Source organism: Porites lutea, chromosome 1 (genome assembly GCF_958299795.1).
Source record: "Porites lutea chromosome 1, jaPorLute2.1, whole genome shotgun sequence".
Classification (NCBI taxonomy): domain Eukaryota; kingdom Metazoa; phylum Cnidaria; class Anthozoa; order Scleractinia; family Poritidae; genus Porites; species Porites lutea.
The window spans coordinates 52280577-52297814 of record NC_133201.1 but is presented as its reverse complement, the minus strand read 5'-3'; the positions used below and the strand labels follow the sequence as shown (position 1 = coordinate 52297814).

The 17238-nt window shown below is 39.0% G+C and overlaps 1 protein-coding gene and 1 pseudogene across 1 annotated transcript in view; both read left to right on the top strand.

Moving 5' to 3' along the window:
- The first annotated feature begins 3510 nt into the window (after window positions 1-3510).
- The window catches only part of LOC140939895 (uncharacterized), a 59017-nt gene continuing 45289 nt past the window's right edge, over window positions 3511-17238 (top strand). Inside the window, exons 1-3 of the mRNA XM_073388871.1 lie at window positions 3511-3629; window positions 7344-7466; window positions 11720-11842. Coding sequence (XP_073244972.1) covers window positions 3587-3629; window positions 7344-7466; window positions 11720-11842 — 289 coding nt within the window. The 5' untranslated portion in view covers window positions 3511-3586. The remainder of the gene's footprint in view (window positions 3630-7343; window positions 7467-11719; window positions 11843-17238) is intronic.
- LOC140941671 (uncharacterized) lies at window positions 8752-10917 on the top strand (annotated as a pseudogene).

Sequence of the window (17238 nt, the reverse complement as noted above, 5' to 3'; positions counted from 1 at the left end):
ACGTGGAATACCGCCGGCCATTTTCTTATGTTTTAACGTACATTAACCCTAATTTTCGAGTAATTTGAAAGACGTTTAGGTGTGCAACATGCTGAAAGGTTGTCGGAAAAAGTGCACGCGACAATCCCTAAAGGTATAGAAAGGAGAAGTGTGACTTCACGTTACCATGGTAGCAAAATTTCTGGATGACAACAATAGGGAGTTTTTGCAATGGCGACGGTGAACAGCAAAAAAGCAATACGTTTAGATTGGCAAAACAAAAATCTTCGCACGTGCATCACGCTTGTTTGTACATTTCTTAGCCGTTGTTGCACGACCGCGACATGAAACTTCCTAATTTAAAATTTAACCCAGAAAATTTCGCCAACATTTGACAAATTAAATGAAATTGATTAAGATCGATGAAGTTTGAAACAGTGCGAATCCACTTTTTAAGTGACGTTTTGGTTTGTTGTCATCCACAAATTTTGCTACCATGGCAACGTGACGTAACGACTTCTCCTCTCTATTGTAAATGGCTCAAATTGTGCCCACTGTTCTTTAAAGAAATTTGAAAGAAAGGCACTAGAAGCCACAGTCCAACAACCTTTCTCGGAAAAGCTGTATATTATGGGAAATCGGGTGAGGCGACTTCTTTCTTTCTTTCCTAATTCTAAAAACAATTTTCACCAAAGTTTACTCCCTACCGATAGGGAAAATGTCTTTTTTCGTGGACCGGAAAAGCGTTGTTTACGTATGATTCGTTTCGCAACTCGTTGTAGCAGCCAGAAAATTTGAAATAGAAATTGCTTGAAAACGCTCTCATAAAAATTGCGTAGAATTGGTACAACACCAAACAGGCACATCATATAAGCAGTTTCGAAAACGAACGTCTAAATTTCTCAAAAATTTAGGAAACGTATTTATAATGGTTATTGCGTTACCGTGTTACCATGTATAAGTCGAACTCGATAAAAGATACATTTTTGAAACCCTGCAAGTTTCGATTTCCTGCTTTTTCAAGAGATTTTTCCTTTTGTTTTAAAAATGAAGGTGTTATCACTGAAAAAAAAGGGGATCGAGCCACCTTTACCCTTCAAAAAGTGACCAACAGTATCCATACATCATCACGAGAAACGTTTATGAGAATTACAATAAGACGATCATCGAAAAGAAAATCTTTTATTTTCTCAACAAAAACTTAGAGAAAATGTATACAAATCAGCGTGTAGAATTTGTATGTGAAGTATTAAGCTGAGCACAAATTGGGTGGGCTATTAGAAAGCGCACTTTGCTTCCCTCACGTTTAGCGTTCTGACCAATTTACACGTTATTAAACAGAGGGTTGTAAACAGTTTTTTCGTAAATGTGCTGTGGATGACTTTACAAGCTTGGTTTAATAAACAGAAAACCCGCTGGAATTCAAGGCTGACAATGAAATAATTATTATTTATTTTAATCAAACGGTACTTATATCTCTGAATCGGGCTACATTCTAAAACTAAACTTTCTATATTTATTTGACTCTGGAGCTTTTGAATAATAATAATAATAATAATAATAATAATATTAATAATAATAATAATAATAACAAAAGTAATAATAATAATAATAATTATAAAAATAATAATAATGATAACAGGAAAAGCTGGGCTACGCGTTTCGTGTACTGTAACTGTGAAAAGTTGTAGTCATTAGAATTTCTTTTCTTTTCGTTTCTGCAAAAGTCGGCACTCCTCGGATCGGCACATATCCTCAGAAAGGTGCTGGAAGTCTGAGGTCTCGGGATGAGACTTGACTGGATATTTCTCTCCAGGGAAAATCCAGTGATTTTAAGGCTATTGCTTGACTATGCTTATTCTCTGTTATCTAAGGGTGAACGATTGGGCACTGGGCAGTAAAGTATATTCTTTTTCAAGCAGCCGCCCTAGAATTTGGGCAGTGATGGTGTGGACCAAATTTGGAAGATGCGAGCAGTATACCATCGATACGATGATGCAGTGCCCTAATAAACAATTGCAACTTGGCTTCTAGGCAACGGGGCTGCACTCAAGCTGCTTTGGCGCGAGAGAACTCAAGAAAATGGTGTAATAGTCTAAGGTTATCAGGAGACAAAATAGCCACATTACTCTCTAAAACTGGACGGACAAATATTCAAGGATATGCAAAACGTATTTCTCGGTGGCTTTCATATAATAAAGGGGCACTGCACCATCTCATCGATGGTATCCTCTCGCATCTTCCAAATTTGGTCAGCGCCAGCTGGTTATGGAGAATTATCCGCGGAAAAAAAAGTAATCAGAAACGGCGAAATGAATAATAATAACCACTGCTTACCATCGCCAGTATTAATAGGACAATGCTCAGGCCACTTAAGGCATGACTACCTGATTAAATATGCATATTTTGTTAAATGCTATTTAGAACGGTTTGCTTTCATCAGTGATCCTGAAAAGTGAACTACAAATGTGGCTCAACGAAAAAACAAAAAACACCTGAAACGTGGTTCCAAATAACACGTGAGAATTGCTTCGTCAATGACGTCACAAAACCAGTTTCCTAAATGAAGAAGGGTTGCATACCTTAATCTTAGGAATTTTTACTATCAAAATATAACATAAACAGTGTAAATTGTAAATCTGCCTTGTTTGATTGGAAATGTTATTTATCATATTAGCTATTTAACTAGTTAATAAGTCATAAGACCCTTTTCCCTTTATTTACTGATTCCTATACAACACAAACATACATACAAGGCGAACTTCTTAGAACCTTTTTAATAGCCTCTGAAATCTACCTAAAAGAGCTTGTTGCTCTTTCATTATCTTTTCCCCGTTTCGGAGAAAACATTTTGACCGTTAATTCTCAACTATCAGCACGTAACGAAAATTTGAGCTTCAATTTTTAGGATCATTGATAGAAGCAAACCGTTTTGAAAAGCAAATTATCAAAATATGCATATTTAATTAGATAGTCTTTGTGCAGTTTTTATCCCGCTCGATTGAATTAATCTTAAAGTAAATATTCAGCCGAAGAAAATCTTTGCTGTATTTTCTTTGCTGTAACTTTTAAGCTCGTCAATTCTCTCATCCTTGTTTGAGACTCAGATTATGAATTCTCTACCAAGACACAAACCTTTCTTTATTCTAAATGTTTTGTTTTGGTTTGCAATCCAACGCGCGCTTTGAATAACATCAACACGAACGCGCCCTTCTTTAACACACATAGGTTGGAGACTAAGGTAAAATTTTCCTAAAAGTTTAAATCTCAGTAGGAAAAAAATAAAAACGTTATTCACCGGCCTAGGTCGGTCGGTATTGGGAGGAAATATGCATATTTAATTAGATAGTCATACCTTAAGCGGCCTGAGTGACTCTTGCGGTCAAATAAATGGCATTATTTACCCCGAAAAGTGTGATAATGAACTATGTTTATTTAATATCTCATTTTACTAAATTTATAATAGGCCTTAGTCCTAAAGTTGCTATAGACGAAACTTTTTAATAAGATTAAAATCATTAATGCAGATGTGGACGAGTGTACCTTAAACACAGATCAGTGCACGCAGAATTGCATAAACACCATCGGAAGCTACACGTGCAGTTGTATGTCTGGATACAGACTACAAGCTGATGGAAAAAACTGCCAAAGTAAGAAGACATTTTTACTTTTCTCGTTTCGTAAGGGGTAGAAACTGGTATGCGTGCTTAACTGAGTGCAATATGACTGAAAGTACGGGAAAAAGGGCAACGAAACTGACAAAATCGTGTAACCTGTTTTTCAACATTACTGCAAAACGAACGGAATGGCTATTTGATGCGTTTTACCACCTTATGAATCAAACCTGTCTTGCAAGAAATCTGGACCTGGTTGCATAAAACGCCCGAAGCAACCACGTTTATACTTCTGTACACTCGGAACTTACGTAATAATAACAAAAGTAATAATAATAATAATAATTATAAAAATAATAATAATGATAACAGGAAAAGCTGGGCTACGCGTTTCGTGTACTGTAACTGTGAAAAGTTGTAGTCATTAGAATTTCTTTTCTTTTCGTTTCTGCAAAAGTCGGCACTCCTCGGATCGGCACATATCCTCAGAAAGGTGCTGGAAGTCTGAGGTCTCGGGATGAGACTTGACTGGATATTTCTCTCCAGGGAAAATCCAGTGATTTTAAGGCTATTGCTTGACTATGCTTATTCTCTGTTATCTAAGGGTGAACGATTGGGCACTGGGCAGTAAAGTATATTCTTTTTCAAGCAGCCGCCCTAGAATTTGGGCAGTGATGGTGTGGACCAAATTTGGAAGATGCGAGCAGTATACCATCGATACGATGATGCAGTGCCCTAATAAACAATTGCAACTTGGCTTCTAGGCAACGGGGCTGCACTCAAGCTGCTTTGGCGCGAGAGAACTCAAGAAAATGGTGTAATAGTCTAAGGTTATCAGGAGACAAAATAGCCACATTACTCTCTAAAACTGGACGGACAAATATTCAAGGATATGCAAAACGTATTTCTCGGTGGCTTTCATATAATAAAGGGGCACTGCACCATCTCATCGATGGTATCCTCTCGCATCTTCCAAATTTGGTCAGCGCCAGCTGGTTATGGAGAATTATCCGCGGAAAAAAAAGTAATCAGAAACGGCGAAATGAATAATAATAACCACTGCTTACCATCGCCAGTATTAATAGGACAATGCTCAGGTCACTGAAGGCATGACTACCTGATTAAATATGCATATTTTGTTAAATGCTATTTAGAACGGTTTGCTTTCATCAGTGATCCTGAAAAGTGAACTACAAATGTGGCTCAACGAAAAAACAAAAAACACCTGAAACGTGGTTCCAAATAACACGTGAGAATTGCTTCGTCAATGACGTCACAAAACCAGTTTCCTAAATGAAGAAGGGTTGCATACCTTAATCTTAGGAATTTTTAAATGTCTTGCAGAAAATCTGGACCCGGTTGCATAAAACGCCCGTGGCAACTACGGGTATATGTATGTGCACTCGGAACTTACGTGAGTTGCATTAAATCACTTAAGTGGCTCACTTAGGGAATTCACTTAAGTGACTGCACTTACGATTTTAGTAAGTGTTCACTTAAGTGTCGTTTATGCAACAAAAATTGCGGGTGTTGCATAAAACATTTTTTTACTATACGCCAAAAATAGCACGTAAACTAACGGGACCTACGTAGATCCCGTATCCTTACTGTTTTTAGTTACGTTAAAGAGGTGTATTACTGAGAAGTGAAAAAAAGCTTTTTCTTTACGTTATTCGTTCTAATGCGCCTTGTTAACCTCTGATGTACACTTTAAAGCCGTCTTTTAGAAAAAAGAAGAACAACTATCATTTTTAGTAGATATTGAAGTAAAATAACGATTGCATGCAAATTTTATTTCAATGAGGGGCTTAAAGGTGTTCGAAAGGACTAAAAATTTTCTTCACACAGAGTGGGTCATCAATAAAGTACTATAACAAAGTTACGTGTACTCTTAAGTGACCAAGTAAGTTACTACGTAAAACAGGAACTTACGCGAGTACTAAGTGCGTTCAAGACTGCGTTCCATGCAACACCCGTAAGTGAACCCATAACGGATTCGTAAGTGACCTACTTAAGTGACAACTTAAGTGCAAGTTTTTGTGCAACCGGGCCCTGGGCCCGGTTGCATAAAATCTACACTTAAGTGGTACGTGGTAACTTACGGGCTCACTTAAAGGCACACGTAACTTTGATATAGTACTTCATTAATGATTTTTAAGCTAGCCATCGGTGAGTGTAAAGAAAGTTTTAAGTCGTTTCGAACACTTTAAAGCCTCTCAAAAAAATGAAATTTGCATGCAGACGTTATTTTTCTTCAATATCTACTGAAAATGATAGTTCTTCTTTTTTCACAACGTCGGCTTTAAAGTGTACATCAGAGGTTACAAAGCGCATTAGAGCGAATAACGTGAAGAAAAATACTTTTTTTCACTTCTCAGTAAAAGATCTCCTCGAGTTTAGTAAAAACAGTAACGATACGGGACCTACATAGGTCCCGTAAATTTACGTGCTATTTTTCCCTTAAGAAAGGTTTTATGCAACACCCGCAATTTCTGTTGCATAAACGACACTTAAGTGAACACTTACAAAAATCGTAAGTGCAACCACTTAAGTGGAGTCCCTAAGTGGACCACTTAAGTAATTTAATGCAACTGACTTAAGTTACGAGTGCACGTACGCGTACCCGTAGTTGTTACGGGCGTTTCATGCAACCGGGCCCTGGTTCTTTGCAGGTTCAATTTTAAAAAGTCGAGACTATTTCTACTTTCTACAACAAAATCTATGCATGTTGCACTTACCGGCCCACGGAAAAAAAACGAGGGACCTAAATCACATGTATGGCGTAATCTAATTTTATCCAATCAGAAGTCATTATACACGCAATTTGCATTGCCCGCGTATGCACAGGCGGCTTTGCCTGCAAGGGTTTTACTTGTTTTCGTCCCGTCCTGGTTAGCTACCCACAAGTCTCAAATTTAACTTACAGTCAACTCTCTCTTAACTGACACCTCTTTCAAGACAGACACCTCCCTAAGTCTATTGCCATACTCTCCGGGCACTTCACTAAGATGGACAACGGACACTTCTGAAACTGTCAACGGACACTAGAAAAGTGCGTTATGCAGTGAAAAGTACCTCAAAACGGAAATGTAGGAGCCCTACATGACAGTAAACTGCAAACTTTTTTTATAATTTTGCAGTCTTTCCGGGCCAGTTCGCAGAGTGTATACTGTTACGCTTTTAGACACTAGCCGTTAACGTTTGCTTGTAATGAACGCTTATTGCACAATAAGAAAAATGATTCCACTTTTCTGTTACAACACTGGTGTTACGTTACTTCGACCTCCATTAGCCTGACCCCGGGCCTTTCCAGGAAGGACAGTCGAGGCCGGTCCCAAAGATGTCCGTCTTAGAGAAAGCTGACTGTATTATCATTCAAAGTCGGGCAAAGAAAGAACTGTAAAAATGGAAAGGGGACCTGCTTTTCTTTTCTCTGCCTCCTCCTTTGGAGACCGAGGGTGCTTACCATTTACACAAACTAACTAACCAGGTGGAAATCTTAAACATGAATATAAATAAGACTATGACATTTGACGTGGTAGGAGAACGAACAGCTGCAATGTATATCCTAATCAGCTGAACGGGGTGAAACGGGGTACTGAAATAGCATTGCCTTAAGTCACAGCTCAGTCTACCTCCTACGATGCTTCCTAAACGGAATGCGCAAATCATTTGATTTTCCCATGAAAATTTCGATCAGTCTGCGGATACTGTACGCTTTTCTGATTGCCTCTTCTATTTTTTTTTAAGACATTGATGAATGCACAGAAGCTACCAGCGGCTGCAGTCAAGTGTGCAATGACAACGATGGAAGTTTTACGTGTGATTGTAGGAGAGGGTACAGTCTACAAAACGATAAAACATCTTGTGCTGGTGAGTATTTCGATCAAATCAAATTATGTGGAGTTAACCACTCAAATGATGTGCATTAGTCTTTTAAGTTAAACTGTGTTGTTTGTAAACATTGTTTTTTTTTTTTAATCAAATGTGTCAGGTACTGAAAAGAAGGAACCCATTGTCTCATGAGCTAATTAAGCCCTGGTTGACGATAGGCATCAATAGGTGACGTAACGTAAAATACGGCTATATTATCGTTTTCTAAGGTTGCGAGCGGGCGAATCCTTCAAATCCTGCAATCTGATTGGTTCCGAGAGCGGGCGGTTTTTTACGATCTTGCACGCTAACCCGGGCGGAATCGTTGGCAGCTTTATTCACAAGTTTGTTTGTTGTTTGTGAATGAGCAAAATCGGTGATTTTTAACCATTTTTCTTTTAAAACTTGCGCTATTATTAGCATTACCTAGGGAAAAGTGAATTTTGTTATTTACTTTTATTCGACATTTTTCCTCTGTTTGTAGGTTTGTTTCCCATTTTTGCTGTCTGAATCTAGATTCTGCCGTTTTTCATTGAATTTTTTCCTCGCTAGTTTTCTACTTTTCAGAAAAGGTTGTTGTCAACAAAACTTTTTAATAAGATTAAAATCATTAATGCAGATGTGACAATAAACAATGAACAATGGCGGAGGCGGCGGCTGCAGGTCGGTCACTCGCTGGAAAACCAGGAAGGCTAAAATGGACTGACAAGATGAATCAAGATTTACTAGAATGCAGGGAAAAAGCCTTAAGCTTAAAAAGCTCAAGCAAACCGCCATGTTATCAGAACGGACGTAAGAAAGGATATATGCGCATTTTGAAAGATCTATGGGATGACGCGGGATACGTGAACTTGGGGTTATCAGCTCAGAATCTTCGCGACCACGCAGCAGCGATAACGGATGAAAACTCACAAATAAGTGTTAGAGGCGACTCTTCAACTGTTCTAGACGAAACAGAAGAGGTTGGTGCCTCTATGTTGTCACAAACCGAGGGTCTCGAACCCGCCCAATGCGAAGGTGAAAATTTATCAAACGTGAATGTGGTCGAAGGTTCGAATTTGCATATTTCTCCCGACATTGCTGATCAAAGAGCTCCCCAGGGACGGACCGCTACTTGCAAGGATCAAAACACCAAAAATCAAATCAAGCAAAATCTGCCTGATTATGATGTGCTTCCCTCCGAAACAAAGAACAAAAATTGGGGCAGTATTAGTTACGCATGTTTCTGTAATACTGTCAACGATGTTTACGATGAAATCGTCCACTACAGGAGGAATATATTCAATGTTCCATAGGGTCGCGCAGGGAAGAGTTTCATTGAAGAATTAACCTTCTGGATTAAGCAATTTAATTCAGACTCTGACTTGAACTCGGTCGCTCTTAAAGCATTCATGGTGCTCCCAACTTTGATTTTGCAAAAACCATCCGCTACTTCCAAAAGCAAGGAGCATAGTGAAGCAATAGAGCGTCGATTAGCACTCTGGAAACAAGGGGACATTGATTTGCTGCTTAAAGAAGTGAGGTTCTTTCAAGGGAAATTTGTGAATTCCAAGAAACCTAGAAAGGTTGAAGACATATCCAAAGCCTTCTCAAAGCTGGTTCTGCAAGGAAAATTGACAGCTGCAATGAAACTCCTAGATAAAGAGAGCTCGTCCGGTCTGCTCGACCTATCGCCAGATGTCCTGCAAGGGCTACAGGACAAGCACCCACAGGCAGCTGATATCGCAGAGGAGAGTTTGTTACATGGCCCAATTGATTATATTCCGCCAAATGTTTATGACCTCATAGACGAAGAATCGATCTACAACTCGGCAAGTAAAACCAAGGGCTCAGCCGGACCATCTGGAATGGACGCAGAGCTGTATAAGAGAATCCTGTGCTCTAAGAATTTCAAGACCGAGGGCAAAATTTTGAGAGAAGAGCTAGCCGTGTTCACAAGAAATCTGCTAAGGAAATCGTACCACCCATCCTTACTTGAAGCCTTTACGTCCTGCAGGCTTATCCCGCTTGACAAGAACCCGGGAATCAGACCAATTGGTGTTGGAGAGGTACTAAGGAGAATAGTGGGGTAAACGGTCAGCGGTTTCTTAAAGGAGGAAATAAAAGAAGCGGCGGGTCCCCTACAAGTTTGCGCTGGTCATAATGCAGGAGCGGAGGCTGCGATCCATGCAATGAGTCAAGTGTTTGTTGAAGAAGGAACAGATGGAATATTGCTAATTGATGTTAGTAACGCTTTTAACCAAATGAATAGGTAAGCGGCCTTACACAATATCCAGATCATGTGCAAAGAAATGGCGCTCTATGTTATTAACACATACAGAAGCCCATCTAGACTGTTTATTTGTGGGGGCGGTGAAATACTTTCTCGAGAAGGCACCACACAAGGAGATCCGCTAGCGATGCCATGGTACGCACTTACTACATCCATAATGATACAGAATTTGAGGGATCATTGCCCATTGGTTAAACAGGTGTGGCTTGAAGACGACTCAGCTGGAGGAGGGAGTATAGTGCAGTTATACAACTGGTAGAGGCAATTGAGTAAGGAAGGTCAAAAGTTTGGTTACCTTGTGAATGGGACAAAGAGCTGGCTTATTGTGAAGTCTAGCGAACTCGCGGAGGAAGCAAAGAGGGTGTTTGGAGAGGAAGTCAACATAACGACTGAAGGTCAGCGCCATCTGGGAGCAGTTATTGCGTCGCAAGAAAACAAAGATCAGTATTGTGAGGAGAAGGTTCGTGCATGGAAAGAGGAAATCGAACGTCTCTCTGAAATAGCGAAGAGCCAGCCCCATGCGGCGTATATTGCTTTCACAAAAGGCTACAAGTCGAAGTTCACCTACTTCATGCGCACGATTGAATCGTTTGAAGTTTATGTCGATCCAATCCAGGAAGTGATTGAAGATTTACTACTCCCAACTTTGTTCGGTCAATCAGAGCCTCTCCCTAACAAGGTGCGCAGACTTGCTACCTTAGCAACGGGTCAAGGGGGTCTAGGCATTCCTGATCTGAAACCGAGGCACCGCAGCAGTTTGCTGCCTCGAGACTAATAACCACCACGCACGTAGATTCTATTACTTCACAGAGTTCCATCATGGTGCCAGGAGAAAGATCTACGGAGGAGCTAAAGAGGCATCAACAATCACTTAAGAGAGCAAGTGCCAAAGAGAAAATGGATAGCATTGATTCAAGCCTCTCCCCAGGCCTGCTGCGTCTGGTTAATCAATCGAGGGACAAGGGCGCAAGTTCTTGGCTGAATGCGATGCCTCTCGCAGACAAAGGTTTAGCCCTCAACAAGCAAGAGTTCAGAGACTCGCTACGTTTGCGTTATGACTTGCCCTTAGTCGATTTACCAAGTCATTGCATATGTGGGGATAAATTCACCGTTAGTCACACCGTCTCTTGTAAAAAAAAGGGAGGGGGGGGGGGGGGGGTTTGTAGCGCAGAGACATGACGGTGTACGGAACTTGTTAACGACATTCATCGACAATCTGCAATAATGTCGAAATCGAACCACGCCTTCAACCCCTGGGCAACGAGCGATTTCATTTGAGGAGCGCTGTTATAAGTTCTGGGGCAAGGTTGGACATCAAAGCCGGACGTTTCTGGGCAAGAGGAGTTACGGCATTTTTTGATGTTAGAGTTACGCACGTCAACTCCAAGTGTTACCAGAGCAAGCCAGCATCGGAAGTGTTCAAAGAGCAGGAAGAAGAGAAGAAGCGCAAGTACCAGCAGCGGGTGTTAGATATAGAAATGGGTTCGTTTACGCCTTTAGTGTTTGGAACCAATGGCGGAATGGGAAACGAGTGTCAGCGGTTCTTAAAGCATCTCGCAGACAAGATAGCTCAGAAAGACACCGAGCCTTATCATGTTGTGATCACTTGGCTCAGGACACAGATCTCGTTTGAACTCTTAAGATCGGTACATGCATGCGTCAGAGGTTCGCGAACGCCGTTTCGTAGCAAGATGGAGCAATCATTAGACTGTAAAATAAATGTCGCTAGTGCGGATATCTGAAATACGTGTCTATATGCTTTTACTTAGGGCTTTTTATGGACACTGGTTTAGCCGTCATTAGTATAATTCGATTGTATGATCTTAATATCTCTGCATAATGGAATTCTTTATTTTATAGAATTTTGAACTTTTTATTATTAATTATATCTATTTCCTCTTCTTTTATGTAAGGTTAAGTTACTTCTATTTTTTAGAATTTGTAAATGAATAGTTTTTTTTTTTTTCACTTATTAATGCAGATGTGGACGAGTGTACCTTAAACACAGATCAGTGCACGCAGAATTGCATAAACACCATCGGAAGCTACACGTGCAGTTGTATGTCTGGATACAGACTACAAGCTGATGGAAAAAACTGCCAAAGTAAGAAGACATTTTTATTTTTTCGTTTCGTAAGGGGTAGAAACTGGTATGCGTGCTTAACTGAGTGCAATATGACTGAAAGTACGGGTAAAAAGGCAACGAAACTGACAAAATCGTGTAACCTGTTTTTCAACATTACTGCAAAACGAACGGAATGGCTATTTGATGCGTTTTACCACCTTATGAATCAAACCTGTCTTGCAAGAAATCTGGACCTGGTTGCATAAAACGCCCGAAGCAACCACGTTTATACTTCTGTACACTCGGAACTTACGTAATAATAACAAAAGTAATAATAATAATAATAGCGGGGCTCCCGCGCGCGCGAAGCGCGCGTGGGACAGAGCCCCATACTCATGGAATATGGTCAACCTCTTTTCGCTTGGTTGTCACGTGACTGACCGAGCGTACGTACGTACGTACATACATACATACGTACGTACGTACGTACGTACGCGTCTACAGATTGTACGGGTAGGGTAGGGGAGACTATCAAAAGGAAGGGAGGGGTGTCTCAGGCGTGTGTTGGCAAGTCCTCATCTTTTTTATATGACATTCACAATATAGTCAATTGACAGCTGTCAAAACAGGATAGCCACTGACCAGTATCCCATGACCATAACGCGGGCTCATTTGTCAACTCATCGAGGTGACGTAATTTATTTGGAAGCTGTCCGCTGACCAGTTAATCGTTTTACTAGATCGCAAACAATATTCAATCTCATACTTTTTAGCATGGATATTTTTTTTATTTTTTTATTTTTTTATTTTTTTATTTTTTTATTTTTTTATTTTATTTATTTATTTTTTGCCTTACAGACATATATTAAATGTTTACAGTACTAAACACTACTGAAACTAAATACTACTAACAATATTCACTATACTTGCACTATTTACAATATTGGCTATACTGACAATACCATCCATACGATGCTCGTACTACTAATAATTACAATGGTTACACTACTTACAATTCTAGTACATCACACGCACACACACACCCACATAAACACACACACAAAAAAAATAGTTAGTAGGTCAGAGGAGTTATTTTTCATGTCTATTTTATAGCTTTTCAATTCTGTATTTAATTATCATTTTACCAACGAAGTCTTGGAGGAGAATTGGTTTGTTGTGTAGTTTGTTGGCGTAGATGTAGTATCTCATAAACAACATGGTATAATTGAATTTCCTTACTAGTACCTTTTCATGTAAGTCCGAGAGGATGCCGAACAGTCTTTCTTCGCTAGATGGGTTGAAATTGATCTTGTTTTCTATATTGAACCAGTTGATAACCCGTTGAATGAAAATCTTGACGAAATGACAGTCTCTAAAAGTATGATTAATAGAGTCTTTTTCACCACAATATATACATTCATCATCTTCCTTGATTCCATAGCGGTAAAGTTCCTTTTTGGTGACTACAATTCGGTGGATTAATTTATATTGAAATTCCTTTAATTTGGTCTCTCTACAGACGGTTTTTAGGGAGGTGAATATTTTTTCCCATTTATCTTCATCCAAGGAAAGATCTTTGCTCCATCTCTGTGGCCCAGAATGACCTGTTGTGTGGATTTTTGTGCATAATAACGTATAGAAGTCGCTAGTCCTGATTTTGTTCAGATATAGAGTTATCGATTCATTTAATTGTAGACTAAGATTATTATCAGAATATAACTCTTTATTAATTGGCTTCGTTGATTTTGCTTTGGCTAATAGGTGCTTTGGGATAGCGCTAATAACTTGATAGTATTGAAGGAAGTTAGTTTTACAGGAATACTTATTCGTAAATTCCTGGTAGGTCATTGGTTGACCGGTATTGTGTAAGAGATCTTGTATTGACAGGATACCTTTTTTAAACCATTCCCTGATAAAAAAGGTTTTACTGTCAACAAGTATTTCTTTGTTGTTGAATAGAATTATATTTTGTGCTTGATCAAAGCTGTACAGAGTTTTTAATTCACTGAAGTATACTAGAATATTTCGGTAAAACAATGGAATAGATTTTATGTATTTCGCATCGTAGTTACATCTCAGTAAAAAGTTCAAACCTCCGAATTTTCTTAGGTAATAATCAGGAACTGTTTTCCAATTCTGGTTCCCTGAAGTCAGTAATCTTGGAATCCAGGCTAGTTTTAGAGCTTTAAACATTATGTCGATGTCTACCATACGTATTCCGCCTCTTCCCAGATCCTGATAGAGCCCAGTTCGTTTGATTTTATCCCTTTTGTTTTTCCATAAGAAACTAAAAAGCTTTGTTTTCACTGTGCTTGCGATATCTTCAGGAACATTAAGAATTGAAGCTGAATAAATTAATTGTGACAATCCTAGGGACTTAATTATCAGTACCTTCCCAAATAGTGTGAGGTCTCTAGATCTCCACATATCCAGCTTTGTTTGAAGTTTTCGTATTTTCAGATTAAAGTTCAATTCATTGTTACCCTTCTCATCATAAGAGACATGAATTCCTAAGAGGCGAACCGGACTATGTAACCATTTTAGTTGTAAAGGATAACTTTTGTTTTTTTCCCATTTTCCCAACCAAATTGCTTTCGATTTCTTTATGTTTAACTTGAGACCCGCTAGCCTCCCAAAATCTCCCACCGTTTTCAAAGCATTTTCAACGGAGATCAAATCTGCACAAAAAAGGTTTGTGTCGTCTGCGAATTGGCTCAATTTGATTTCGTGCCCGAATATTTTGATTCCTGTTATACTTGGTTCTTGTCTGATTTTGCTGGATAATATCTCCGTGGAAAGCACAAATAAGTACGGAGAAAGGGGACACCCCTGTCGCACTCCTCTTGACGGTCTAAACCAGTTGGTCATGAAACCATTGTTTATCGCCGCGCTCTCAATTTTTGTATAGAATGTACTGATCCATCTTTTTATACTTGTTCCGAAATTGAATATATCCAGTGCTTTCATCATGAACGACCATTCTAGAGAATCAAAAGCTTTCCGAAAATCTAGAGATACTAGAATGCCAGGTATGCTTTCTGACTTCGTATGTTCCATTATGTCGATTATTAGCCTAATATTTTCCCCGATATATCTTCCTTTGATAAAACCGGTTTGATCAGTGTGCACTAGATTTGGTAATAATGGTTCTATTCTCCTTGCTATTGCCTTAGTTGCTATCTTGCAATCAACATTTAGCAGTATTACCGGTCTCCAGTTTGAAAGTTCTAGTAGCGAGCCATCTTCTTTGGGAATTAAAGTAATAACGCCTCTTCGTTGTGAAATGGTGAGTTCATTTGCATCATAGGCCGCATTGAAACTAGCAACAAGATCGTGTCCTAGCAGATCGAAAAAGAACATATAAAATTCAACCGTGAAACCATCTTCTCCTGGAGCTTTGTTGTTTTGAAAAGTGTCTAAAGCTTTTTTGCATCCTTCATAAGATAATGGACCTTCTATTCTATCTCTGTCTGCATCTGATAGTTTTGGAATTTTTAAATGTTCGGTGAATTCATCAACATTATTTTCCTGTGAATTATTTGCTGATGCGTACAATTCGCTATAATAGTTTTCGATAGCTTCTAATATCTGAGACTCGTTGTTTGTTACTGTTTCACTTTCTGTTCGCAGTTCAGTGATGGTTTTCCTGTTGTAGTTTCTTTTCTCCAGATTGAAAAAGTACTTTGTTGGACGTTCGCCCTTTTCGACCCAGCGACATTTCGATCTAAAAATAGCTGCCCTCCCTTTCTCCTCGTAAATAGATTGGAGTTCCATTTTGAGATCTTCATATTCATTTAGGATGTGCGCGATATTGGGAGAGTTAAAGTTGTCGCAAATATTGCGGTCCAGAATTTCGAGCTGTCTCCTAATTTCCAATTCTCTATTAGTGGTCGCTTTAGCTTTCTTTTTACTATAAGCAATGGTTGCCGCTCTGGTTTCCATTTTTAACATTTCCCAAAGAAGGCGTGCGTCTGCCAAATTGGAGTAAAAAGCGCGTGTGCGGGAGTACGTTTCACGGATTTTGGACACATAATGTTCATCTTTCAGTAACGTGTTGTTGAATTTCCAAAGTCCGGGTCCTCTAGACTTTTCAGTTGTCCAAGACAAAGAAATGTAAATTGCTCGGTGATCCGGTGCTATAGAAGGATAAATTTCGCTTTTCTTCACATGTTGTGTCAGATTTTTGGCAACTAGGAAAAAGTCTATTCTGGATTTCAGTTTTAACACTTTTGATTCATAAGAGTATTTACGTAGCCTCGGGTGACGTAATCTTTGAATATCTACGAGATCGAAAGCGTCCATAGTTGTCAAAATCAGGTTTCGATAATTTGTTGGTTTCCAAATTGTGCCACCAATTTTATCTATCTTTGATAGTGTGCAATTCCAGTCGCCTCCTACAATAAGCGTGGAAATTTCTGACTTGTCGATAAGGCAATTGTTTAAGTTTTGTAAGAAATCTAATTGTTCACTTTGGCTATTCGGGGCATAAATATTCACCAGTGATAATTTTAGAGAATTCAGAACACAAGTAATTAGCACGATTCTTCCAGCCTTGTCACTGAATGAGTAATCGATCTTATTTTGTACCGTAGGGTGTAAAAGAATGCAAACACCTTTACTATGCCTGGATCCGTGAGAGAAAAATATTTCACCTCCCCATTCGTTTTTCCAAATAATTTCATCTTCTGGTTGAGAGTAAGTTTCTTGCAAGAAATAAATTTTTGAGTTATGATCTTTGAGATATAGAAAAATGCTCCTCCGTTTGGCTTGATCTCTTATTCCCCTTACGTTTAGAGAAAGTATATCGTATTTTGCTTTCTCTTGCATTACAATAAAAAACAAAAAAAAAAACAAGAGAATATATATGCAAATTTAAAAAAAAAAAAAAAAAAAAATACAGAAGCAAACAAAACTAAAATTATACAAAACGTAAATTAAAGTAGTTTTTGAGCGTTTCCCTTCTTCTTCTCCGAACTTTGCGTTTTTTGATCCTGTCCCAAATGTAAGTTACAGTTTTTGTCTTCCTTGGCCAAACGATTGGACATTTAAAGATAATCTAAGTCTTCCAGCTCGTTAATTCTGACCGGCTTACCCTGCGGAGAGGTCTTGACATATATTGATCCATCCATTGACCAGACACTCAACAATTCATCATTTCTCCGCATCTCGTTTGCCCGATTCATTATTTTTTTCCTGTACGAGGTAAGATTCTCGTTTAAAAAAATTCTGTCGGCTTGCACTAGAGTTGACGACGAGCACTGCGGGAAGATGTTAGAAACTCTGACATTTTTTAGCTTAGCCCTAGCCCTGTATAGATTTGTTTTGACCTTGTGGCTTATAAATTTTACAATAATTGGTTTGTTACCCTTCCTGTTCAGCTTGTGACATATTTCGATATCCTTTGGTTCCACCGATACATCTAGGGCCTCCGCTAA